A 26,369-nucleotide genomic window follows, 5' to 3' on the forward strand; every position below is an offset into this window, starting at 1 on the left:
CCACTAAATTTTAATCTGTTAGAAAGTGCAAATTTCATACACCACTGAAAGAAAATCTTTACTGTTCTATCAATTAATAGGATATCCAAATGTCTAGACACCTCCATTCTCTAACTGCATACAATATAGCTTCGATAAACACCTGTTACTCGAGAACCACGAAATACATCAATAGGAATGTGAAGACTTGGTTCTCATAATGATGTAAACCAATCGAATTACAGTCTCACATCGAGACTCATTTTCATTGGTCGTGCGGTTGCCAAAATGGCTGCGCTTTGACGATCTACATTCGGAGAAGAAATAGTGATGGTATTTACAGACGACATTTCTATCCAAAGGTATTTAAACGCGTACAAAAAAGGAGAGTAGATATGTCAGTTTCGTGGTGTGTCGTAATTTATCACGATAGCTCAGCAATTTCCGTGAACTTGCTCAGCGTAGCCCGATAATGGAGTCGCCTAAACACCGGCGACACGCAGGGCTCTTGACTCGGAACGAGGCCTGCTGTCGTCGGTCTACCTCGCCGAGTTCTACTCACTGACCTCAACGCGGCTCGGGTTTATTCGTGTGATTCTTGAGCTTGAGGCGTGTGCAGCTAACTGAACTTGATTGTACAACAGAATATACAGTTGAGTTTCAGTCGATTTTGCACGACTTCCGTGCACGTGATGAAAATACCACAAGCCCGTGAACTACCGTATTTACCCTAAAGACCGATATCTGGAGTCATATCGCTCCGTCACTTTATTACTCATGCATGAACTCATTACACACCTTCGTACCGTAACCGGTGTGTGTGTGTGTGTGTGTGTGTGTGAGAGAGAGAGAGAGAGAGAGAGAGAGAGAGAGAGAGAGAGAGAGAGAGAGAGAGAGGTGTCATTCACTATTGTACTCAAAATAGTTACCCTTAATGTCTGTAATATTTTTGGGTAAATATGTGTATTGTTTTTTAGGACCCTCCCTTAGAGACTGTCGTCAGTTTGGGCTGACCCACCCGATTTCCTCTGACCCCCCACCCTTACAATAAATGATTGGTCCTTAAACATGGTAAAAGGAATGACACCCACAGATCGAGTCCATTGATATTTGACCAAAACGGTCAACTTCCAGATATTACTAGTATGAAAACAATGCAGATGAAATCTTTATTTATACGTTATGGATTCATTTCAGTTGTATAAATATAGCAAGTAATACACATAGATAAACATAACTAGTCAATATAAATGTAAGTAAATAACATAATATACCATAAGACGATACACTGCTATATTTATACCAAAAGATAAATGGTGCTCGTAAAATCCCTTGTTTGTGTGTTGTTTAAAGCCACACTGAACAATATTCTAGGTATATGACGGCGGTCTGTAAATAATCAAGTCTGAAACAGACAATCCAGTGATCGATATTGTGAATGACGATTGGGACACGGTGTAAGAACATGTAAAAATATGTTTTTTATTCAAAAACTTCGGTAATATATGCAGTTAGTGTGTCTAGCCTATACCTAAGGTTTTTATAAACAAAGGAAGATACCACAACCAACACAAGAAAGAGGCACAAGGGTATTGGATGGCATGGTCAGATCATGTAGTGAATACTTTGACTTGATTATTCAGTGAGCACATTGGTTAAATACCAGTAAAGTAGTCCTGTATAGATTCCTGGTTACAATTGGTCATGCTTGTCGTAAGAGGCGATTAACGGGATCGGGTGGTCAGGCTCACTGACTTCGTTGATGCATGTCATCATATCCAAAATTACGTAGATCGATGCTCATGCTGCCAATCACTGGATTGTTGGATCAAGATTCGATTCTTTACAAACCACCGTCATATAGCTGGAATATTGAGGAGTGCAGCATTAAAAAACAAACAAGCCAGTAAAAGTAACACTCAACGATTTTATTTTGTGCAGAAAGGTCCAAATAAAAAACAAAACTTCAGTAATCTTGGTTAAGCAAATAAAGATATATGCATCTGTACATTTGCTAACATTATTGATCTCCCCCAACCTTCCCCTCTTGAGTAATTTAACTTTGTTTTCTGTTCCACAGTCGCATCAAGCATTGAACATATGAGGTTCAGACAACACAGGAATGACAAACTGAAAGCACCCTGAATATAGGATTTGAGAATATGTTCTATCACAAGAACAGAAAACATTACATGGATGATCAAAAATATTTCTGAAGTGTAAACAATATTAATGATCTTGTCATGACATTTTAGAGAGAAAAATGTCGGACATCGAAAATGCTTCCTTGATAACAAGTCTGTATAGTGAGATTGTCCCCCCTGAAACTCATTCTGTTCAAGTTACAGTACAGCTGGACCCAGAAGGGAACTCCGTCATAAATATTCCTGAAGCCTGCCCTGCTCAGCCAGTCCACCCAGCGGTGGATGACACGGTCACATACTGCTACAGATGTGGACTGTGTGAGGTGGACTGTGGGACATACCAAGAACTAGTCAACCATCTGAAGCACCATCATTTAGGGAACAGTCATTTTCCATCTTTGAAAGGGACAAAAAATGATTATACCAACCTCAAACATGTCATTGTTATCACTGGAACGGAGATGTTCAAGTGTGAGTTGTGTGGTGCTCGGTTTGCAGAGTCTGAACTTGCCAAGGAACATCTACACGCCCATCATGGGTCTGAGCATGGCACAAATACCGATGCTGTCGTTGATGAAGACAATCCTGATCTGAAGAGCAATCAGCCCAAGAAACCCTTCCTATGCAATGTCTGTGGGAAAGGGTTCAGCAAGCAGTCCAATGTTGCACGTCACAAGAAAACTCATTCATTTAAGAAGTGTGACTACTGTGAAAAAATGTTTTTGATTGATTCTGATTTGGAAAAGCATCTGTTAAGTCACAAGGAGCAGAGAACAAATTCAGATGAGACTCAAGTTGATGAATCCAAGGAAAAAGGTGAGGAATGTTTTGGGGGAATTGTCAACCATGATGGTACGTCTACATCAAATGACAATCTCAGTACAGATGGGACAAGCAAAGAGCAGACGTCAGTTTTGGAGCAGACACAAGGGATGAAGGACTCCCAGCCTTCAGCTGAATCTTTGATTGAAAGTCAGTCTGATGGGGATGAAGACTTCTCCGGAAATGATTTTGATGAGATGACTTCATTTGGAAACACTGAAGATGATGGAATGTTAGTTGATGGAAAGAAATTTAAGTGTCATGTCTGCAGTAAAACTCTGAATGGGAAACAGCAGCTCAATGCTCACATGGCGGCCCATGATGAACAGTTTCAATGTGATTTGTGTGAGAAGGTTTTCAAGAGAGTGGAGGATCTCGACGATCATGAAGCCACTCATGAAGGAGAGGATTTATTTAAGTGTAGGGTATGTGGCCGAACTTTCAGACAGACGCGGCATCTCAAACTCCATCTTAAGATTCATGTTGAGAAGTTCAAATGTGATGAGTGTGGTGAGACATTTCCCACATATTCGTCACTGAGAGAACATGTGCGGACCCATATCGAATCGGCTCCGTTCAAGTGCGATATCTGTGAAAAACGGTTTACCTTAAAAAGCTGCTTACGTCGGCATTACTCAATTCATTCAGGAGAAAAACCACATCAATGCAAACATTGTGATAAATGTTTCCGGTTAGCAAGTAGTCTTCATTACCACAAACGGGTTCACACAGGTGAATTTCCATTGAAGTGTGATTTCTGTGATAAACGTTTTCGCTTGAGCCAGGCTCTAAAAAAACATGTTGCCAGCTTCCATGCTGCAGTGAAACCCTACAAATGTGACATTTGCAAAAAGGGATTTGTTGAAAAAGGTCGTCTCACTGCCCATCGAAGCAGGATCCATTTTGGTCAGAAAAACAGAAAGAAAGGTAGCAGCAAGACCGACTCGTCTGATCAAAAACATTCTTCATTTCCATGCTTTGTGTGTAAAGAGGGATTGAAAGACTCGAATGATTTAGAAAATCATCTGAGATCATGTCCGTCTCAACAGAAAGAAAATGATGGGCTTGTTTTGGAAGAGAGAGTCGACAAGAATGAACAGCCCAAAGTTTTCTTGTGCATGAAATGTGAGAAAGGCTTCAGCTCTTGTGAGAAATTACTGGCTCATATGAGAAGACATGGAGAGCCATCTTGGCTGAATAAGTCCGGGTCTTGTCGAAGCACGTGTCACGTCTGCAACAAGACTGTCAACCATCTCCAGAAACACCTGGTCACTCACATGGGTCTGAAGCCCTTCAGTTGTGAGGTTTGTGGCAAGTCATTCCCAGAGAGGTACATTCTCACCAAACACATGAAAAGTCATTCAACGGTCCGACACTACGAGTGTAAACTGTGCAACAGTGCTTTCAAGAGAGGTGATAATCTCAAACGCCACCTCAAAGTGACTCATAACGTTGATCCCGAGAAATATGAAATTAAAAATATCACATCAACAAAATCAAAAACCTACATGTGTAAGAAATGTGATATTAATTTCACTGATGAGGATGAGTTTAAGCAACATAAGAAAAACCACAACGAGAAAGTGCCAGCTATTTGTAGCATGTGTGGGAAGTTGTTCACAAATATGGTACACCTAAAAAGCCACATGAAGATCCATGCAAACTGGAGACCGTACATGTGTGAGACATGTGGGAAAACTTTCACGGAGAACAGTCAGCTGAAGAAACACATCCGCATCCACACTGGAGAGAAGCCATACTCATGTCAGTTCTGTGACAAATCCTTCTCCCAATCCTGTTCTCTCAACAACCATATGAAGAGTCACCAGTTTGTAGGTGATACTCCCTTTAAATGTCATCTCTGTTCCGCATCCTTCGCGTATTGCGGGGAGCTTGAGAAACACAAGCGAGGCCACATGGGGACTGACGTGTTTGGTTGTGGCTTGTGTTGTAAGAAGTTCTCTCACCCAGATGATCTTAAGCACCATGTTGATACCCATTTGGAAAAGCCATCTGAACAGCAGACTGATTTACCGAGTCAGACCGGCGCCTGTGGTGCAGATGTTATGACGGAGGACATGTCCTATCAACCTGACCCCATGGTGACCATGTCCTACGGAGGTCCTTTGGGGGGACCACCTGGAAGCTTTGACAGTCAGGACACAGGCAACATGACTGTAGGGACAGACTTGAGTGGTTTGACTGGGCCCATGATAACGACTCCTCCTGTTGCCATGGTTACTGGAATGGAAGCGTGCGTGCCCCTCCCGAGTGCCAGCATGACCCAGAGTATGAACCTGCATCATGTCCAGGCTTTGATGAGGGAAGCAGAGATGATGATACAGAATGCCCACCAGAATCAGTGAAACTTCAGAAAGTGGGAATGGGTTGTATTTAGTTCATGACTGACAGCAGGAATAAAGTATTAGCATTTGTCCCTAGTGACCTTGTAATGGCTTACATGCTATGGTAGGACATCGTTCAACCCCGGACCTTCCGCTCTCCGGGCAGCCTCTCTACCACTAGACCATGGAGGCGGTCACCATTGCAAATGGATGGACTCAAACGACTCATGAGAAGTTCTCCTAGCTTAAACAGACTGATCTGCCATTAGAATAGGTCTTCAGCAACCCACACTTGCTGTAAAAGGCGACTATGCTTGTCGCAAGATGCGACTAATGGGATCGGGTGGTCAGGCTTGCTGACTTGGCTGATGCATGTTATCGGTTCCAATTGTGTAGATTGATGCTCATGATATCAATCACTGGATTGTCTGGTCGAGACTTGATAATTTACAGACGGCTGTCAACAAACGTTAAACAACAAACAAACAAACTCTTACAACATGGACAGTTTAGCCAGTTTCCAGTGGTGCGTTTATATTTACCAAGGGAAGTAACTCTGCAGTAGGCCCTCTACCTGAAGGCATGATGCTCTTGTCTGTATGTCCCAGCTAAACAGGACAACACAACATAAAGACAACAGGAATTGTAACCAGAAAAAACAAACATTGAGAACTTTGTAATAATATAATTTATTTAATCCATCATATAGCTTGAATATTGCTGAGTGCGGCGTTAAACACCAACAAACAAACAAAACCAGCCCACTGGTGAACACCACCGGTACTCCACATGGGACGCCTGCACCGTAATAGGGTATACATGGAGCTCCCTAACCAACCACAGTCAGTCTGATGAGAGTGATCAAGCTCGAAAACTGGTTACTGATTAAAAAGAGATTCTTCTAAGGTGTTAGCCCAATACCCTGTCTTACCATAGCTTAGGTTTGAGTCTATTGCAAATGATTACAAAAGAAAACAGCAAGTATAACCAATCCTTGATCTTCCTTGTGTACAATCTGACATACATCTGTCTCGGTCCTAATACCCCGAAAACAATCTTTCCAACATTTTAAACATTCTTCTGATTTTGAATAATTGACTTAGGGTACACTTGCATGAAGGTGTGATTTTGAAAGTAGATCTATAAGTAGATCTTTGCTAAACTTGCAATCAGAAGAAATTTGGTAGGTCAAATTCAAGGTCATGATATGAGAAATTCTGCGCCGAGTTAGTGATAAGAGTTGAGATGGTGACATTACATACGGAACTAAGAATGGTGGTGAAATGGATGAGGTTATTTATAGATATTATACACTGGATAAGCAAGGATGACTCAAGGGATCGGAGGGTGGTCAGACTCTGTGACTCAGTTGATGCATGTCATCGTATCCCAATTGTGTAGATTGATGCTCATGATGACAGTTACTGAATTGTCTATCCAGAGTCTATTATATTCAGATCCCTGTCATATTCCTGTAATATTTCTGTGTGCAGCATAAAGCACTCACAAACAAACAAACAAACAAACAAATTATATATCAAGGTGGCGTGACTAGCTAGTTGAAATTTGCAGTGTCGGTCTATTTGTTTGACTTAAATGTTTGTATAGACATTGTCGGATATATTTGCGAATAGGGTGTTCTGTAAGGTGATCTTGGGCAGATCTTGATTTTTCTGTGTGCCCGTTCTCTTCTATCATGTTGTCTATGGCACTGGTCCTTTTGATTAGTTGAAACTGTTTGGTTTGTCAAAGCTGTGCTGGTGCTCAGTTCTAAATGTAGACAAAACAGGATCCCCGTATTTCTAACAATGTCAATTGTCTTTGTGATGATATTGACAAGAAAAACAACCATCTTTACAGTGTGTCCACATGTGCTCATGGAATACTTCTGCTTAGTTTAAAATTAATTGGTTGTGTGTTCATTTAATGTGCACCCATCTACCCATATATGACCGTGGACAGTTAGTTGAAATACATTGTCATTTGTCAGCTTGTTAATCAAAGCCAGAAAGACCGTCATTGACCATACAAGCAACAACAAATCAGGATTGATGAGTCACCATGACAGGGGTTCAGCCAGGTCACACATTGTAACCATCCTGTTCTCCCATTATTCTCACAAGAAGCATGTGTACTGTAACAAACACTTTCTTTGTTTAATGCAGCACTCCTCAATATTCCTCCTATATGACGTCAGTCAGTCTGTGAAAAATAATTAAGTCTGGATCAGACAATCGATGATAAATATTGTGAGCAACTATCCAGTGTCAGGGTACAAAGACACACAAAAAAAACCTCCAAACCTCCATTTAGTCATCTCTTACAACCAAGATCCGGGGTAGAATAGGTCTTCAGCAACCCATGCTTGCCATTAATGTTGACTATGCTTGTTGTAAGAGGCGACTAACGGGATCGGGTGGTCAGGCTTGCTGACATGGTTGATGTATGTCATCGTATCCTAATTGCGTGGATCGATGATCGTGATGTCAATCACTGGATTGTCTGGTCCAGACTCCATTATGTATAGACCCCTGTCAAATAGCGTTAAACAACAAACAAACTCTTACAAGGACAGCTCAGCCAGCCTCCAGTGGTGCATTTTTATTTACCAAGGGAAGTAACTCTGCAGTGTGCCCTCTACCTGAAGGCAAGATGCACTTGTCTGTATGTCCCTGCTAAACAGGACAACACAACATAAAGACAACAGGAAATGTTACCAGAAAAAAACAAACATTGAGAACTTCGTAACAATATAATTTATTTAATTTGATTCCTTTTTAGTAAACAATACACATTCACAGGAAACCATTCTTTCAGTTCAAACATTCTTGTCACGCACAATCCCTTTACAAAACGGTCAACATGTCTCAATACACAAATGCTCCATTCACCTTGCCAAATCCAGCAGTAGTGTTCTTTCATTGAATGCCGAAGGTTACTAAGGATGAAGCAGGACCCATCCGCATCAGATCTGACTGTTCGATTCATCCAATTATTCTAGACATTCAAACCAATCAAATCAATTGTTCCAGCACTTTATAACAAGACTTCCAGCACAAATTACACCTCAGATGAAGTCAAGCATATGTTGTATCAAACATATACACATCTCAATCAAGTCTGTCCATTTTATAAATTGTTAAAGTAACCCCTAACGCTGTCCATAGTGATGACTTCAACGATTAGCTCTCCTATTTTGCCTGAAGATCCAAGGTGCACCTCCAGGAAGGGACATCAGATCTCCCCTGACATATCTTGTGATTCAGACAACTTATGTCACTGAGCTCGGTTTAACACTGTGGTCCAGTTATATCGTGTCAGCTTGATTGTGGGAGGAAAGCTCGAAGTGACACAGGTCTAGGACATTTTCCACTTTCTTAAATTTGGTTGGTTGGTTTGTTGTTTAACGCCTCACTCAGCAATATTCCAGCTATATGGCGGCTGTCTGTAAATAATCGAGTCTGGACCAGACAAACCAGTGATTGATATCATGAGCATCGGTCCATGCAATTGGGATCGATGACATGTATCAACCAAGTCAGCGAGCCTGACCACCCGATCCCGTTAGTCGCCTTTTACGGCAAGCATGGGTTGCTGAAGACCTATTCTACCATTTTCTTAAGACCCACGAGCATGGGCATGGTGCTAAGAAACCTAGAAACATAATCAGGGCAAACCTGTCATCAAACCCATGATAACATTAGTGACTTTCACTTGGAACCATACAGGCCTACAGTCTTCCATTAAACGTCACCACAATGAGAGATGTCTACACATGCTGCACTGTGGAGCCTGCGTGAATGGAAAAACAGTTAGGGACCAGTCATTGGTCATAGCATCCCTGATTACCCAGAAACCTATGTCTTTTTTCTATTATGATAAACACTCTGGATGCATTTCCCACTAAAGCTTTGTTCTAAGCCTGAATAGCATGATACTTAGAATTGCAGTTCAATCAAATTACACTCCTAAACAAAAGACGATCTGTGCCAAGTTAATAATAAGAGACATCAAGATGGCGACTTACATGAAGCAATGGTGGTTAATGGGTCGTGGGCACTACAATATCACCCAAACCAACAGGGGCATGGAGAAGTTTGGGGAGCATCTTTACAAAGAGTTATTATTTTTATGTGATTTTCCTGATACTTTGGCAATGTTACATCACTGGGGTCATGAACAAATGGACAGCATTTGGAGAATTGTCATTTACATACAGTATGGGAGACAAATTCCCCATTGTTTTACAATCATGGTGAATCTAGGATTTGAATCATCTGATCCTCACACAGCTTAGGAAGACAACTCAGTGAATTGCGACACTTTTCACCCTTGGCGCCGCACTTCCTATGAAAACGGACCAGTCCCTTACACAGCCAAGGAGGATAATGTCATTGCCATGTTCAAAACAGGTGACCTCAGCCTGTGTGTTCATCTTCAGTCTTGATGGAGTTGTTTGTGGGACACTGGCAAGTGAGTGACGGCCCCCTACAGTCTAGGCCTGTGCTATACTTCATTGTACTTCTTGAGGGTGAGTCTGGGTATGATGTTCATGGACTGGAGCTCCTGGAAGAGAAGCTTGCAGGCGTAGGGCATCTTCAGTGTAGAGACTGCCTTGGAGGACTTGCAGTACTGGCACCTGGACAGGCAGAAACACAGGTTACATTTGACAGACATTAAGACAAGAGATAAGATAAGACTTTATTATCCCAAGGTATGACGGGATAAGATTTGTGTACAAAAAACTGTTAAAAGGTATAAAACAGATAAACATTCCAAAGACTGTTACTGGCTGGCATGAATGATTGCCGGACCCTGTTTGTTTTCAGCATCGGCATGCGCAGGCTGCAGCCAGGAGGTAGAAACTGATATTTGGAATGAAGTATATCACTGCTGTCATTTAGTATCTTAGGCGCCTTTTAGACAATTTGCTGCTCATAAATTTTGCCCATGTGTTGGAATTGGGTACCCGAGATTTTGCTTACTCTACTAGAAATGTTATGTATTTTACATTTATTTTGAACAGACAGGCTCCCATACCAGCAGTTAACATTAAAAACTAAAATGCTTTGAATAAATGTTCTATAAAGCAGAGAGAGTATTGTATTATTAAGCATGAAAAACCTAAGATGCAGTAAGAAATACAATCGGTTTTCATTAGAGGGAATGTTGTCTTTGCTGCAGTCAGCAATATTCCAGCTATATCACGTCTTCATATTAATCAGAGTTGCTACATATTTGTCCTCAACAAATTCAAGGCACTCATAGTTAAATTCAAAGAAAATAAATAATGTGATGTAATATTAAGGGAAGCAACTCATTCCGTATCGCAAACACATTCATTCGATAGAATACTCGTAATTCAAGCCATGCATATATACAAAGCTTAAATTACTCGTTATCATGAGGCATTATTGCATACATTTGTGGACATTCACAAGCATGTTTGTACTCTGTATGTATACAGCAAAAATAAGTTGATGTGTAGTTGGCTCTTTCAAGGTCTTTTCAAGTCATGTTTATTTTCAAGGCAAATGCCAATTTTAGGCCAATTTAAGCTTGCGCGCACCCACTTAATAATCAAGTCGAGGCCAGGTGAGCCAGTGGTTGATGGCAAGAGGAACACCCCACACTGTCTGGGTATGATGTCACACCCAGTCTGCCAGGCCCACTCGCCTCCATTTAGTCAGCTTTTACACCTATTATCTGGGCCCCCTTTCACAAAGCGGTCTTAGAACTACAACTTTTGAAGTCTGTGTTAAAGTATGGGAGATCATCTTTGCGCTACGGTTGCTTTATGGGACCTGGCCTGGGTGAAACTCCCATACTTTAATACTTTAACATAGGCTTATGAGTATCTTAGCTCTAAGATCGCTTTGTGGAATTAGGCCTAGGACTTCTGGGCCTTGTTTCACAAAGCGATTTTAGCACTAAGATTATCGTAACTCCCATCTTTAACATAGACTTACGACTGTTGTAGCGCTATGATCACTTTGTGTCCTGGAATCTCCATAGGATTAGCCTCTTTATCATGTTCCTTAAGAAAACCCTGTACAGACTGGAAAGGTGTGTGGGAAAGGTGTGTGGGAAAGGAGTTCTGGGCACGTTTGCTGAAGAATATTGTACAATAAAATTAAATCTTAGATCTTAGCCAGAAGGAAAACAAATGTAATGCTGACCATCCCGAGTATCCCAGAAGGCCACACTCGCCGCACACGTCCACCTCAAAGGCATCGCTGGAGATCATCAACCTCTCCAACAACAGCATACTGTCACAGAAACAGAGGACCATCAACCAACATACTACCTACCTTGTTTATTCTTCAAAATAAAACAAATAAACGCTAAAGAAGTCTTCAAGTCTGGCAGATAATTTACTAGACTTTGGACCAATTGTTAGACATCAATGATCAACTTACATTTTGTTATCAGGCCAGATCAATTTAATTTCTGTTTAGAGACAACGGTACCCAAAGTTTGGAAATAAATAAACACAATTATCATGAATAAAATGCTGTATTTGATTCAAATAATGCTTTCTTAAACACCCTTTTTGTTCATAGTTTTTCTCAAACTATTATTTCCATATTGATAATTAACACATCAAACTCAACAGGATGTTTGTTCTTTTCTTTATTTTGTCACCCGCCTCTTGTCATATTGCCCAAGAATATTTACAAGACAAGTATTTGTCACAGAGTGACGAAATATCCCCCGCCATATACACCATAGTACCAAATATGAAGACAATCCAGCGATTAGTTCTTGAGATATTGTGGCAACACCGTTTTCTAACTCCAAAAGCAGATTTGCCTGCTGTGACCTTGAAAATGGGGTCAAGGTCACCAAATCTGACAGGTGTATGCGGTGTCTGTATATACACCATAGTTCCAAATATGAAGACAATCGAGAGGTTTAGTTCTTGAGATATCGCGGCAACACCGTTTTCCAACTCTAAAAGCAGATTTGCCTGCTGTGACCTTGAAAATGGGATCAAGGTCACCAAAACCGACTGGTGTCTGCGGAGTCTGTATATACACTATAGTTCCAAATATGAAGACAATCCAGTGTTTAGTTCTTGAGATATCGCGGCAACACCGTTTTCCAACTCCAAAAGCAGATTTGCCTGCTGTGACCTTGAAAATGGGGTCAAGGTCACCAAAACCGACTGGTGTCTGCGGTGTCTGTATATACACCATAGTTCCAAATATGAAGACAATCCAGTGTTTAGTTCTTGAGATATCGCGGCAACACCGTTTTCCAACTCTAAAAGCAGATTTGTCTGCTGTGACCTTGAAAATGGGATCAAGGTCACCAAAACCGACTGGTGTCTGCGGAGTCTGTATATACATCATAGTTCCAAATATGAAGACAATCCAGTGTTTAGTTCTTGAGATATCGCGGCAACAAACAGGTGGGACGTACGGACGGACGTACGGACGGACGTACGGACGGTCGTGAATACTATATCCCCCGCTTCGCGCTTTCGCGCGGCGGGGGATAAAAATACATTATACAAGATAATTAGTTGATATGGCCTCCCATGTGAAATAAAGACATAAGTTTGTTTTAGACTGATTAGTTGGAATGAGATTGGTAAACTAATGTATGTGATTAAATTATGGAAATGAATTTAAATACGACTTACTCTCACTAACTGGTAAGCTTTGAAGCAAGACTTAAACCTTTTCTAACAACACTGACAGCAAACATATCTGATATTTCTATGTGGCACCACATGAAACTATAAAGCACGCCTACCTAGCGCCATATCCGATGAGACAATCCCTCTCCATCTCCCCCAGACGAAGCCCCCCGTCTCGGGACCGCCCCTCGGTGGGCTGGCGTGTGAGGACGGCGCGTGGCCCCTTGGCCCGGGCATGCATCTTGTCCATCACCATGTGCTTCAGCTTCTGGTAGTACACCGGCCCGAAGTAGATGTAGGCTGTCAGAGGCTCACTGTGGGCACAGATCACCGACTTAACAATCTGGTAGGGATGTGACAGTCACTGAAGCTTTAGTGCATTGTGGTGGTGGTGAAATGGGGTTTAACGTCGCGTCCAAGATTATTGCACTTATATACTGACGTGCATGCACGTGTATGTGTTAGTGTGGCTGCTTGTACTAGTCCGGACTGATGCCAATTTATAGTGCTAGCTCACTGAGATACCATGCCGCAGTTGAACATGAATACCCCACTCAGACACAGTATACTGACTCCGAGCCAACCAGTCCTTGTTTTAGCCCCTTAATGCCGAGCGCCAGACATCTTTTGGTATGACGCGGCCGGGTATCGAATTCCGGACCTTCCGCTCTCTGGGCGGACGCTCTACCACTAGACCACGGAGGCGGTCTTTTAGTGCATTGAATTGCATTGTACCATGTGAGCATAGCATCTCAAGGGCATGTCATCATACAAAGCGGATATGAATGAATTGTAAAACACTAAACGTGACATAGTCTTTGTTTGTTTGTTGTTTAACGTTGCACTCAACAATATTCTAGCTATAAGACGGCAGTCAGTAAATAATCATGTCAGGACTAGACAATCCAGTGATTGACTTCATGAGCATCGATCCACACAATTGGGATACAACGACATGCATCAACCAAGTCATCGAGCATGACCACCCTATCCTGTTAGTCACCGCTTACAACAAGCATACCCGGTAGTCACCTTTTATGTCAAGCATGGGTTGCTGAAGACCTATTCTGAACCCAATCTTCACGGGTGGACATAGTCTTCGCATGACGCATAACACTAAAGACTGACCAAGACGCATAACAGTAAGGACTAACCCAGTGATCCCTGATGTGACATAGTCTTTGCCCAGGTAGTTGAAGCCGTGATCCACCAGCACCTCGGACAGGTCCGTCACCTTGTCCCCTCCAAATGCTGAAGCAGATCATACATACTTGAGCTCATTACCATGATCATAATGACAGCAAACTTAAAGTCATAAAGCTGTTTGGCCAATTTTTCTCTTCTGTGGCCTGTTGATCTCATCAAGCTGGTGCTGATTTTCAACATTTCTGGGCTGAAAGCAGGCAGTGGAGAAAGCCCTGGATACATGTTGGTAATGACCAGGTTTGGTTCAGCAAAGACAAAACATCATCAATGAATACAAGGAAAATTCTTAGAACATTGAAATCTACTCCCACACAGCAGGGTGGCAGGGGGGGGGGGGGGGGGGGGCGGTCGTCAAATGTACTGCAATTTTCTTTGTAAAGTTACGTCCCTTGGCAAACCAGAAACCTATGATCGTGGTTTTGAATTCCACGTTGCCCGGATTATGTCTTTAGGTTTGTCAGCACCAGACACATGCCCGTGACTTTCACCAAAGTGGTAAACGTCCAAGACCTGCATCACATTGGGCTTTCCTCCCACATTAAGCCGTACTGGACTACTGTTCAAAGCAGCATTAAACCAAACTCTCTCACTCACACACAGCAGTCAACCAAAAGGATTTTTCCATAAGTATTCAATGGAGTATTAGTAAACCATGAGGTATTGTTATTTCACCTGTAGATGGGACTCACCTGTTCCGTAGTGGAACTTGCCCTCCAACACTCCGGCCTTGCCTCCCAGCAACTCAATCAGCTTGCCCACCGTCATACGGGAGGGGAACCCATGGGGGTTCATGATCTGCATATCAAACACACAGCAGTGTCAGCATAGAGAGACAGGCGTCCGCACCCCTTGGCCTTCACCTTCACCTTCACCCCACCTAGGGTCATCTACCCGAGGCAAGGGAGTTAACCGACTGTAAAAGTCCAGTTCCACCTTTTGCTGGAATTTTAGGCTCGATCGCTGTGCCACCAGTGGCTATTACGAGTTATGTCCCTTCTATGTCCCTCCTATTGACCAATCAGATTCCACCTATCATATCACATGCATTTGCTCCAAACAAAATGGCGTAACCCAGTGAAGACGATCTGATCTATAATCAAGATCTATATTGTAACAAAACAGGTCTTATTTCGCGTAGTGCATCAAACCTTGATAAAATATCTGTTGATGATAAGCTGACGGTACACATGCTTTGCAAATCCTGCAAGGCAGTTTACGAACCGGATGTTTATTTCGTTACACGATTTGGTTGGACTATGCATAGACTCGTTAGTCCAGCCAAAATATAATTCCATAATTCCAGCCTAGTTCGGCAAGGGTGGAAACTGGACTTTTATAGTCAGTTAACTTTCTTGCCTTGGGAAGATGACCCAGGGCTTGATTTAAGGAAGTTATTTAAATTGCACCAGGTGCGTGTTGACATGAAACCCCAGTTGTACCAGACAAAACCAGGTTGCAGCCTGGTCCCATTAATTTATCAAATTTGAAACATAGCCTGTCTGCTGCTGTGTCACATTAATTAATGATGTATTGCTGTAAAACTTAATAGGGACATGTGCACATAATCTTAAAGTATGCAAAGTTTGATGACGTCAAGCCCACAAAAGCATGACAAATTACACATAACATAGAGATTGGTGACATAGCATGGTAAACAAACCTTAGAGGTACTGAGTATATTGACAAGTAAGGGTTAGGCAGACACAAATCAAATTGTTTACATGCATTGGTGCATATTGACAAAAATATTAGGTTGCACTTTTTAATAATAGGTTGCACTGGTGTATGCTTTATAGCTAATTGGACCCCACCATTACTCTTGGATTTGCCAGTGAAATCAATTAAGATAGGAGTAGGTATCACATTAGGAGTAGGTAGTCAAATTAGGATTAGGTATCACATTAGGAGTAGGTAGTCAAATTAGGATTAGGTATCAAATTAGGAGTAGGTATCAAATTAGGATTAGGTAGTCAAATGTGGACTGATAAATACTAAGAACATTTAAAACATGAAACTATTTCAAAATGTGATTTTCCTGCAGTAGTTTTTTTCATTAAATGCAGAATTGTTTGCTGACTGTTGACGATACTCACAATGTCTGGACAGATTCCCTGAAGTAAAGAAAATAAATATTTGACTGAAACATGTTGAAGCAAAAATAAGATTTACATGAAGTGATCTGCACAAAAGATTAATTTATAATTTCTGTACAGCACTGGTCTGTAAAAGAGTTGAAACTTTGAAGCCAGATAAAAAAAACATATTTGCCATTACTGATGCTGAGTTAGACTTACCAGATCAGTGAAGGGCATATCTTCTTGAGGAACAATCAGACCACACACTCTGCAGGAAACATTCCAATGTTAATATACATCAAATATTACATCGAAACTGGTGAAGAAAGTAAGTTCCAAAGTTTTTAAAAATCTAACAAAAAATTCAAATGACATGTTAATCAATCTCGCAGGTCATTCCAATGTGATCTGTAATGGGATGTCCTCAGACCTTTGTTTAGCATTAGCAAGAACTCAGATCTGATTTGAATGAGATTGCATGTTTATACTTAAATCTTACTGAATTACAGAATGAAGGTTAATGTAACATTATTTCTCAACATAGCAAAACAATTAACAGTTCTTTCCAAAGCAGTTTTTCAGCTATGTCACAGTGATGTATTAATAATCAAGTCGCACATGGCAAGTTAGGACTATAAATATGAGCGGCACAATGACACATCAGCCACATCCCCACAGGGAGACAAGCATGAGGTACTGAGGACCTCTCCTGCCCCAGAATCCCCACAGGGAGACAAGCATGAGGCACTGAGGACCTCTCCTGCCCCAGAATCCCAACAAAGAGACAAGCATGAGGTACTGGGGACCTCTCCTGCCCCAGAATCCCCACAGGTAGACAAGCACGAGGTACTGAGGACTTCTCCTGCCCCAGAATCCCCACAAAGAGTCCAGCATGAGGTACTGGGGACCTCTCCTGCCCCAGAATCCCCACAGGGAGACAAGCATGAGGTACTGGGGACCTCTCCTGCCCCAGAATCCCCGCAAAGACACAAGCATGGGTTACTGGGGACCTCTCCTGCCCCAGAATCCCCACAGGGAGACCAGCATGAGGTACTGGGGACCTCTCCTGCCCAGAATCCCCACAAAGACACAAGCATGAGGTACTGGGGACCTCTCCTGCCCCAGAATCCCCACAGGGAGACAAGCAGGGGTAACTGGGGACCCCTCCTGCCCCAGAATCCCCACAAAGAGACCAGCATGAGGTACTGGGGACCTCTCCTGCCCAGAATCCCCACAGGGAGACAAGCAGGGGGTACTGGAGACCTCTCCTGCCCCAGAATCCCCACAGGGAGACCAGCATGAGGTACTGGGGACATCTCCTGCCCCAGAATCCCCACAGGGAGACAAGCATGAGGTACTGGGGACCTCTCCTGCCCAGAATCCCCACAGGGAGACAAGCAGGGGTTACTGGGGACCCCTCCTGCCCCAGAATCCCCCCAGGGAGACAAGCATGAGGTACTGGGGACCTCTCCTGCCCAGAATCCCCACAGGGAGACAAGCATGAGGTACTGGGGACCTCTCCTGCCCAGAATCCCCACAAAGAGACAAGCATGGGTTACTGGGGACCTCTCCTGCCCCAGAATCCCCACAGGGAGACAAGCAGGGGGTACTGGGGACCTCTCCTGCCCCAGAAACCCCACAGGGAGACCAGCATGAGGTACTGGGGACCTCTCCTGCCCCAGAATCCCCACAGGGAGACAAGCAGGGGGTACTGGGGACCTCTCCTGCCCAGAATCCCCACAGGGAGACAAGCATGAGGTACTGGGGACCCCTCCTGCCCCAGAATCCCCACAAAGAGACCAGCATGAGGTACTGGGGACCTCTCCTGCCCCAGAATCCCCACAAAGAGACCAGCATGAGGTACTGGGGACCTCTCCTGCCCCAGAATCCTCACAGGGAGACAAGCAGGGGGTACTGGGGACCTCTCCTGCCCCAGAATCCCCACAGGGAGACCAGCATGAGGTACTGGGGACCTCTCCTGCCCCAGAATCCCCACAGGGAGACAAGCAGGGGGTACTGGGGACCTCTCCTGCCCCAGAATCCCCACAGGGAGACAAGCAGGGGGTACTGGGGACCTCTCCTGCCCAGAATCCCCACAGGGAGACAAGCATGAGGTACTGGGGACCCCTCCTGCCCCAGAATCCCCACAAAGAGACCAGCATGAGGTACTGGGGACCTCTCCTGCCCCAGAATCCCCACAAAGAGACCAGCATGAGGTACTGGGGACCTCTCCTGCCCCAGAATCCTCACAGGGAGACAAGCAGGGGGTACTGGGGACCTCTCCTGCCCCAGAATCCCCACAGGGAGACCAGCATGAGGTACTGGGGACCTCTCCTGCCCCAGAATCCCCACAGGGAGACAAGCATGAGGTACTGGGGACCTCTCCTGCCCAGAATCCCCACAGGGAGACAAGCAGGGGGTACTGGGGACCTCTCCTGCCCCAGAATCCCCACAGGGAGACCAGCATGAGGTACTGGGGACCTCTCCTGCCCCAGAATCCCCACAGGGAGACAAGCATGAGGTACTGGGGACCTCTCCTGCCCAGAATCCCCACAGGGAGACAAGCAGGGGGTACTGGGGACATCTCCTGCCCCAGAATCCCCACAAAGAGACCAGCATGAGGTACTGGGGACCTCTCCTGCCCAGAATCTTCACAGGGGTCCACCTTACATCATTATTCTGTATTAACACTACAACCAGTATGTCTGACAGACTTGTTCTACTGCCTCCTCCCTCCTCACCCTTTCTGCCCATGTCGACTACTGAACTTGTCCCCGATCTCCGGTCGGCGCGTCTGTCTCTGCAGGATCTTAATGAGGAAGGCTTCCTCTGGGTTGGCTGTGATCAGGACCTTCTCCACATAGCACGCCTCTGGGGCCTTGTACCTGCATGATGGTAAAGCAATAAACAGAAGGTACATCAGTAACGTACAGTAGACGAGATGAAATGGGGTAAACTTCACATTTAACTTATTGTACTTATATAGCAACATTCCTGCACATGTGTGTGTGTGCATGCTTGGTTGAGTGTTTGTCTGTGTGTGTGTGTGTGTTGTGTATGTGCGTGTGCGTGTGTGTGTGTGCCTGTGTGGTGTGTGCCTGTGTATCTTTGGTGTGCCTGTGTGTGTGTTGTGTGCCTGTGAGTGTGTGGCTGCCTGTACTAGCCCGGACTAATGCCGCTTTTATAGTGCTGGCCCACTGAGATACCATGCCACAGTTTAACATGAATACCCCACTCAGACGCAGTATACTGACTCCAAGTTGACCACTCCTTGTCTTAGCCCAATTATGCCAAGCGCCAGGCTGGGTAACAACAAGTACCCTACTTTAACATCTTTTGGTATGACGTGGCTGGGATCAAACCCCCAACCTTCCGCTCTCTGCTAGAACACGCAGGCAGTTGCTAGTAGAGTATGAGTTACACGTGTCAATAGCGGGTGTATATCATTTTAGCAGCATGGGCTTGAGCAGAAACACCTAATAATGTCACATGTTCACATTTTGCAAAGAGAAATATTTTGGAGTGAACATAAATCTATCCTGGTGACTGCCATCAGATTCAGTAAGGCAAACAGGGTCATCTGGGATGTGACTGGGATGTGACCAGCAAGCGATATCACATAAAACATTATGATGTCATGATATCAACACAGGTCGGCCAACCAACTTGTGTGGGTTTTTCAAAGATAAAGACTGGCCAATCAGATAGCTTGCTTCTAAAATGAGTAATGATAATAATCCTTACATTGATAAGGGTTTGTAAAACAATAAATGGCTAAAAGCAAAAGCTAGATCCTACATGATGCCACAACAAACGTTTCAAATTTCACGTGAACTCACGTGACTGGGACGTCTCTGTATTCTGGCTGCTGTGGCTGACCAGAGGCAGACGTGAGTGTTGTCATGGTGATAGTTGGCATTGCTTTGTTGATCATCACCTGTTTATTTTCTATCCTCTCCCCTACAAATGAAAAATCATCATACACCATAGCTACAACACAATGAAGATATATGCCTGTATTTTGAAATTTGAGGTACTGTCACGGTAGACCAGACAGATCTTAATTTACAGCATTTATGATCTATATATTCTCTTCTCTGTCCACAAAATTTCATTACAAGGCAAGAATAGCGGTAATCTGACCGTGGTTGCTGTAAATAACGGTGACTTGTGCAATCTACTGATCATTTCATACACGTTTTCGCCGAAATTTAGGTAAACTACCGTATATCGCTGTGTATAAGGCGACCCCACGTATAAGACGACCCCCCTGTACACGCCTTAAAAACCAGCTCTCTACTCGCGGATGTTGATTGTTTTACCGTGTCAATCTGCATCGAGGCGAGGGTCATTTCAACTTTATTTGCAGAAATTATTAAACTTTATTCAAGGAAAAGAGATACAAATCATGTTTATGTATGGAAATAGTTATTGGAACAGTTATTGAGGACGAAATGCGAAGTTTTATTGTCAAATGCTGGGCTGGCTATCGGACGCCGGTTGACATCGCCAGTGGGAAAAAATGTGAGATCTTCGACTCCGTGTATAAGACGACCCCCCTTCTTAGCCCCCTTATTTTAGGTACGAAAAACTCGCCTTATACACAGCGATATACGGTATATTGAATGAAATTTTGAATAAAATTAATAAAATATATTATGAAAACATAAGTTCAGACACACAACGAACACATATTAATAAGCAGATAGTAATAACAGGATTAAAATGTGTTACCACGCTCTATTACCAAGTAAGCGCTGTCCACAGGTCACAAATCACCCAATCAAGTCCTTGGATGGGTGACCGTGTTTCGGCAGCTTGATTCCTGCAAGTTTCCAGGGCTTCGGTCCTGCCCCACACTGAAGCACATGTAACACATGTGGCATCTCCTTGGGAAAGTGACTTTGTTCGAAATGTGCCTCTGTTTACCAAGCAGTGAGTGGATACCCGGTAACATGAGATGGCAATGTGGCATTTAACCTTCTAGCACAGGAAGCTTGGAGTTGTATACTCCCCAGGGAGTTTAGAATGATTCTTGTGAGCACACTGATCCAGTGACTGGGGTAATAACAGTGCTTTGAGCATACCCCTGTGTGGTGTGGAAATATGAGCAATATAAATGGCTAATTATTATTATAATTTTTACCTGGAGCACAGATTCCGTCAGCATCCAGGGCCTCGTGCCTCCAGATGGGCTTCCTTGTACTGGCGTCCAGGAGAGGCCCTTTCACCTTGTCAAATGTCTGGTTGGCGTACCTCTTCAGGCAACACGTCTGCTTCCTGTACACCAGACACCGGCCGAACCCTGTCACAGGGGACAACAAATGGGTAGACATCACTGCTTATCCAGATTTCATTTTTACATGTATCTAATAATAACGGGTTTCATTTGAATGTATACTTATATGGCATGTTCTCCCATCCTGTCATCCACCCGATGAAGGGGAAAGAAATACCCTTGAAACGTTGTGTATGTATAATAAAGAAGTTGTCATCCATGATATTTTTGGTAATAATTACATCCAACTTCTAAATGCCTGTATAAGAGAGCTTTACGATAAATCGCAAAAAATAATGAAGAACAAAGCGTGGTTAATTTCACGATTACACATTGTTCTATCATGACATCATTTCTGGGGATTCGAACATGTGCTCGCAACTTGATGACGTTGTAAATTGGACGACATTATTTTAGCGAGGGAAGTGGGAAGTGAGTTGTTTCCCATAGATAATCAACATGAAAAACGTGATAATACCAAACTTAACCCCTCAGTACATAAATGGACTTGTCTGACATTGCCGAGGTTGGACTGTATTCAGGGAGTCATCATTATTTTTAGTATGGGTAAATGTTTTTAAGGCCTGTACAATTTATTGACATTCCTTAAAAAGGCTGTCCAAAATGTTGATATCTCAAATAAGAAATAAGTGACTCATGGTCGTTGTTTATTGTACAAGAAAACACTGCAGGGCAAACAAAAAATATGCCTTATGTTTATTCTCCCTGCAGTCTTATTGTACGATAAACTACGACCACGAGCAGTTTATTTCTTAAATACAGACTCATTCAAACGTTGTTGGCTCCAACATTATGTTCAGAACTCACACAGGATCAAGGAGAGATTCACAAGGACTTTTATAGAGTGTAGTAATGAACTGGTGCAAACACTTTCCACATTCTCACTGAGAGACCCTACCTCTGTCTAGTGATGCCTTGTTCAACACCAGAGCATCTTCAATGTCATAGCCGCTGAAACTCATCACAGCCACTGTAGCATTCTGACCTGCAGGGAGCTTGTCAAAGTTGACCAGTTCTATCGTCTGGAAATACATTCAGTGACAGATCTTGAAAATACTGAATTTAAAAAAAAAAACATGAAGAATCAAAATGTTGGAAGTCACAGGATCTAACATTGTGATTACTGATTATCACATTTCATTGGTCTAGCCTAGACTGAATAATATGTCCTATCATAGGTTTGCTTGTTTGTTGCTTAGTGCTTCAAGCAGCATTATTCCAGCTTTATGACTGCGGCCTGTAAGAAAAGTCTGGACCAGGCAAACCAGTGATTGATAGAATGAGCAATGATCCCTTGGGTGCCATGACATGTAATCAGCCTTGTCTCGGAGCCTTACAACCCAATCCATTAAGTCACATCATACCACAAACATAGGCTGCTAGGGAATACCCACAGGGGTGGGGACCTGGGGACCCATCGACCTGAACTTCCAACACACATGCCTTACTGGGGACATATTCTGCCCATCTGCTTGTTTTTGTTTGTTGTTTTATGTCCCACCCAGCAATATTCTTGCTATATGCAGATAGGATGTCAGTCTGTAAATAATCAAGTCTAAATCAGACAATCCAGTGATTGACATCATATTCTGCCCCATAGCAGAGCTCTAGATAACTTTTTAAGCAACTGAGTTTTTACTCTAGGGTTTCTAATTTAATTGGGTTATTACATTTTTCATTGGGTAACCAATATTTTACGCAAAAACGCTGCTTATCTGTAGCTCTGCCATAGTCAAAGGACCAGCACTGTGACAGAGCGGTCTGTGAATAATCAAGTCTAGATCAGACAATCCAGAGCTGTTGGTGAACCTGACCTTGGACTTGACGAGAGGAGTCTGTGGGTAGACCAGAAGATACATCAGCGTGTCGATCCGATTCCTCTGGTTGTACCCTATAGAACCTGCAACAGAGAAGACAAGTCTCCAACTGCTTAGAAGAACATCACTGGTTGTGGTGGGGTGAGGGCGACACACATATCAAGCACTAGTATACCTACCCATGGCACACTGGTAGGTGTTACGAGGGGACTGGTTGTGGTGGGGTCACGGCGACACATATCAAGCACTAGGATACCTACCCATGGCCTGTTTCCCCATGGCACACTGGTAGGTGTTACGAGGGGACTGGTGGTGGGGGGGTGAGGGCGACACACATATCAAGCACTAGGATACCTACCCATGGCCTGTTTCCCCATGGCACACTGGTAGGTGTTACGAGGGGATTGGTGGTGGTGGGTTGAGGGCGACACACATATCAAGCACTAGGATACCTACCCATGGCCTGTTTCTCCATGGCACACTGGTAGGTGTTACGAGGGGACTGGTTGTGGTGGGGTCACGGCGACACACATAAGCACTAGGATACCTACCCATGGCCTGTTTCCCCATGGCACACTGGTAGGTGTTACGAGGGGACTGGTTGTGGTGGGGGTAGGGGATGAGACCGGCACACACACCCAGGATAGTGAACGGCTCTATCTCCAAGTGGGTGGTATCACTGCAAGAGATAAGAAAATGAAGAAATTTTCATTACAACTGACAATATGGTTTACAATGAAGTCAGGAAAACATCACATTACAAACACAAAATATGCACCACAACAAAGTTTTCAAGATATCAGTGTTCGAGAAAGTCTAGACAATAATGAGGAATACAACAATAAGTTGTGGGGTCACAGCTATTTAAATAGGCATGCTGAATAGGACCTTTTTCTACAGTATATTACACTGTATATTTCACTGTGACCATTCTATTCTCATTGCTTCATATGCATTCTTTAAAGGACACACTAAACACGACAGATCGAGTTGCACAGTAAACAGTACAACCAAAACAGCAGTAATGAGTGAGTGAGTGAGTGAGTATGGTTTTACGCCCCTTTTAGCAATATTCCAGCAATATCACGGCGGGGGACACCAGAAATAGGCTTCACACATTGTACCCATGTCTGGAATCGAACCCGGGTCTTCGGCGTGACGAGCGAACGCTTTAACCACTTGGCTACCTGACCGCCCCTCCAGCCAGCAGTAATGAGGTTGCACGGTACACATTAGTCAGATTCTGTTCAACAACCCAACATTCCTGGCAGGGTGTATGGAGACTGAGAACCATGGAACATGGAAGTGTATTCCTGTAGCTCACCTTGTAATGTCCTTCTCGTACAGTGCAATCATACAGTCGTTCTCTTCGTTTACATCCAGATACTCCACAAGACCCTCCTTCAGAAAGTCGTCGAAACACCTGCAATGTAGGAGACAGATTTGAATATTATTGTACGCTCATTCAGCAGCTTTGCAGCAATTTGCAGTGAAAGATTCGAGAGAGAGATTGTCTATCACTACTTATTGCCCATATGGCAGAAATAACCAAGTTCATAAAAATCAAATGTGCAAATATCACTTCCTGAGAACCAGGGTATTGTTTAGCCCAGTCATCAAAGTCACCACAACTTGCTGCACAAGTTACCTCCCTTGGACACATCAGAAACCTATGGTTGTGGATTCGAATCCCAGTCGGCCACTATTATGTTTCGAGGTTTGTCAGCACCATACCCTTGCTCCTTGGTTTCTCCAAAGTGGACCTGCATCACCTCGGGCTTTCCTCCCACATTGAAATACTGTTCAAAGCAGCATTAAACCCATCTCACTCGCTCACTCTTACCTAAATCCCTGACTCAGTTCCTTTATATGCTTGTTAGTCACATAGGGTTTTCCGTTCTGTACAATGATGTATGGTCTGAAACAAATAATAATAGATTTTCAAATTGCTCTCATGAGACAGAACAAAAATCACAGTTTCTTATTCAACTTATCGCATCTAGCTAACAGCAATTCTAGCAAAGACTGAAACTAATTACTAGACCGGTACACATAAGTGATAAGCACTTAATGAGACATCATCACAATGATTTTGACACTGACCTGCAGACTCGTCCCCCATCAGAGGCGATGTACACACATCGATGACCATGGTTGGGGAAGATGGACACAAACTCGCTAATGTATCCGGCCCGACGCATCATGCGGAATGTTCGAACCAGACGCTTGTAGTCTCGGATTACGCCAAGTATGTTTCCTGCAATTTATGTTGCACTCATATAAGAAATACATGACTACATGTGAAGCCAGGACCTTTTTCTTTAAGATTAACATATACTCACCACCAAAAGAAATGTGAATACCATACACGTTGGTTAATACATGAAGAATTATTCATATTCAAAAGATATTGGATTGGTTCGATGCACAAACGAACATACTGGTATGTTGTGTGAACCGATGCTCATGAACGCATCATGACTCGAGATGCACAATTTATCTCTAGCAGAATTAGCGTGTAAAGTTTGGAAATCACATGCAACATATCATGATAAGAATAAAGTCACTATGTGCTAACACTTGACTGATTGTTAGTTTTATCATTAAGTGGTACACATTGGAAACATCTCTTCTTAATGTAGATTCTTCCCTATATGTTTCTATGGTTCACGTTTCTTTTGACGATGAGCATGATGAGTATATATACTAGACCTTTTTTCATCTTGCCTCAAGGAGATAACTGTTATTTTTTTGTTTTGTTTCAGAAACATGTACTAGTAGTCCAAACACTGTACAGATCAATCCTCTTGGCATATTTATTCATGAGCATCACGTGTAATATTACATCTGTTGTTGTTAACGCCGCTTTTAGCAATATTCCAGCAATATCACAGCAAGTAACACCAGAAATAGGTTTCACACATTGTACCCATGTGGGGATTCGAACCCGGGTCATCGGTGTGATGAGGGAATGTTTTAACAACTGGGCTACCTGACCGCCACCGTCTGTTGTTGACAACAGCAAGATGGGAACTAG

The 26,369-nt window shown here is 43.3% G+C and overlaps 2 protein-coding genes across 3 annotated transcripts in view; one reads left to right on the forward strand and one right to left on the reverse strand.

Moving 5' to 3' along the window:
- The first annotated feature begins 254 nt into the window (after positions 1-254).
- Positions 255-5,379, forward strand: LOC124141454 (zinc finger protein 271-like). 2 transcript variants are annotated; one of them, XM_046509478.2, is made up of 2 exons: positions 255-341; positions 2,060-5,379. In XM_046509478.2, exon 2 carries the CDS (start codon positions 2,243-2,245, stop codon positions 5,309-5,311), a length of 3,069 nt encoding a protein of 1,022 aa, XP_046365434.2. In that variant the 5' UTR covers positions 255-341; positions 2,060-2,242; the 3' UTR covers positions 5,312-5,379. The 2 variants fall into 2 exon arrangements, with proteins under 2 accessions (XP_046365434.2, XP_046365435.2); XM_046509479.2 differs by lacking the exon at positions 255-341 and adding an exon at positions 453-631.
- A 3,540-nt stretch (positions 5,380-8,919) lies between these two features.
- Positions 8,920-26,369, reverse strand: part of LOC124141509 (DNA-directed RNA polymerase III subunit RPC2-like) — a 33,986-nt gene continuing 16,536 nt past the window's right edge. Inside the window, exons 15-30 of the mRNA XM_048402414.1 lie at positions 25,436-25,589; positions 25,176-25,250; positions 24,657-24,755; positions 23,884-24,011; positions 23,330-23,415; positions 22,414-22,537; positions 21,363-21,521; positions 20,056-20,176; positions 18,958-19,101; positions 16,436-16,484; positions 16,235-16,252; positions 14,831-14,936; positions 14,090-14,186; positions 13,052-13,249; positions 11,470-11,559; positions 8,920-9,929 (exon numbers count right to left, since the gene is read on the reverse strand). Of these exons, the coding sequence (XP_048258371.1) occupies positions 9,797-9,929; positions 11,470-11,559; positions 13,052-13,249; positions 14,090-14,186; positions 14,831-14,936; positions 16,235-16,252; positions 16,436-16,484; positions 18,958-19,101; positions 20,056-20,176; positions 21,363-21,521; positions 22,414-22,537; positions 23,330-23,415; positions 23,884-24,011; positions 24,657-24,755; positions 25,176-25,250; positions 25,436-25,589 (1,781 nt within the window). The 3' untranslated portion in view covers positions 8,920-9,796. The remainder of the gene's footprint in view (positions 9,930-11,469; positions 11,560-13,051; positions 13,250-14,089; positions 14,187-14,830; positions 14,937-16,234; positions 16,253-16,435; positions 16,485-18,957; positions 19,102-20,055; positions 20,177-21,362; positions 21,522-22,413; positions 22,538-23,329; positions 23,416-23,883; positions 24,012-24,656; positions 24,756-25,175; positions 25,251-25,435; positions 25,590-26,369) is intronic.

This window comes from Haliotis rufescens, unplaced genomic scaffold (genome assembly GCF_023055435.1).
Source record: "Haliotis rufescens isolate VD_foot unplaced genomic scaffold, xgHalRufe1.0.p SCAF_26, whole genome shotgun sequence".
Classification (NCBI taxonomy): domain Eukaryota; kingdom Metazoa; phylum Mollusca; class Gastropoda; order Lepetellida; family Haliotidae; genus Haliotis; species Haliotis rufescens.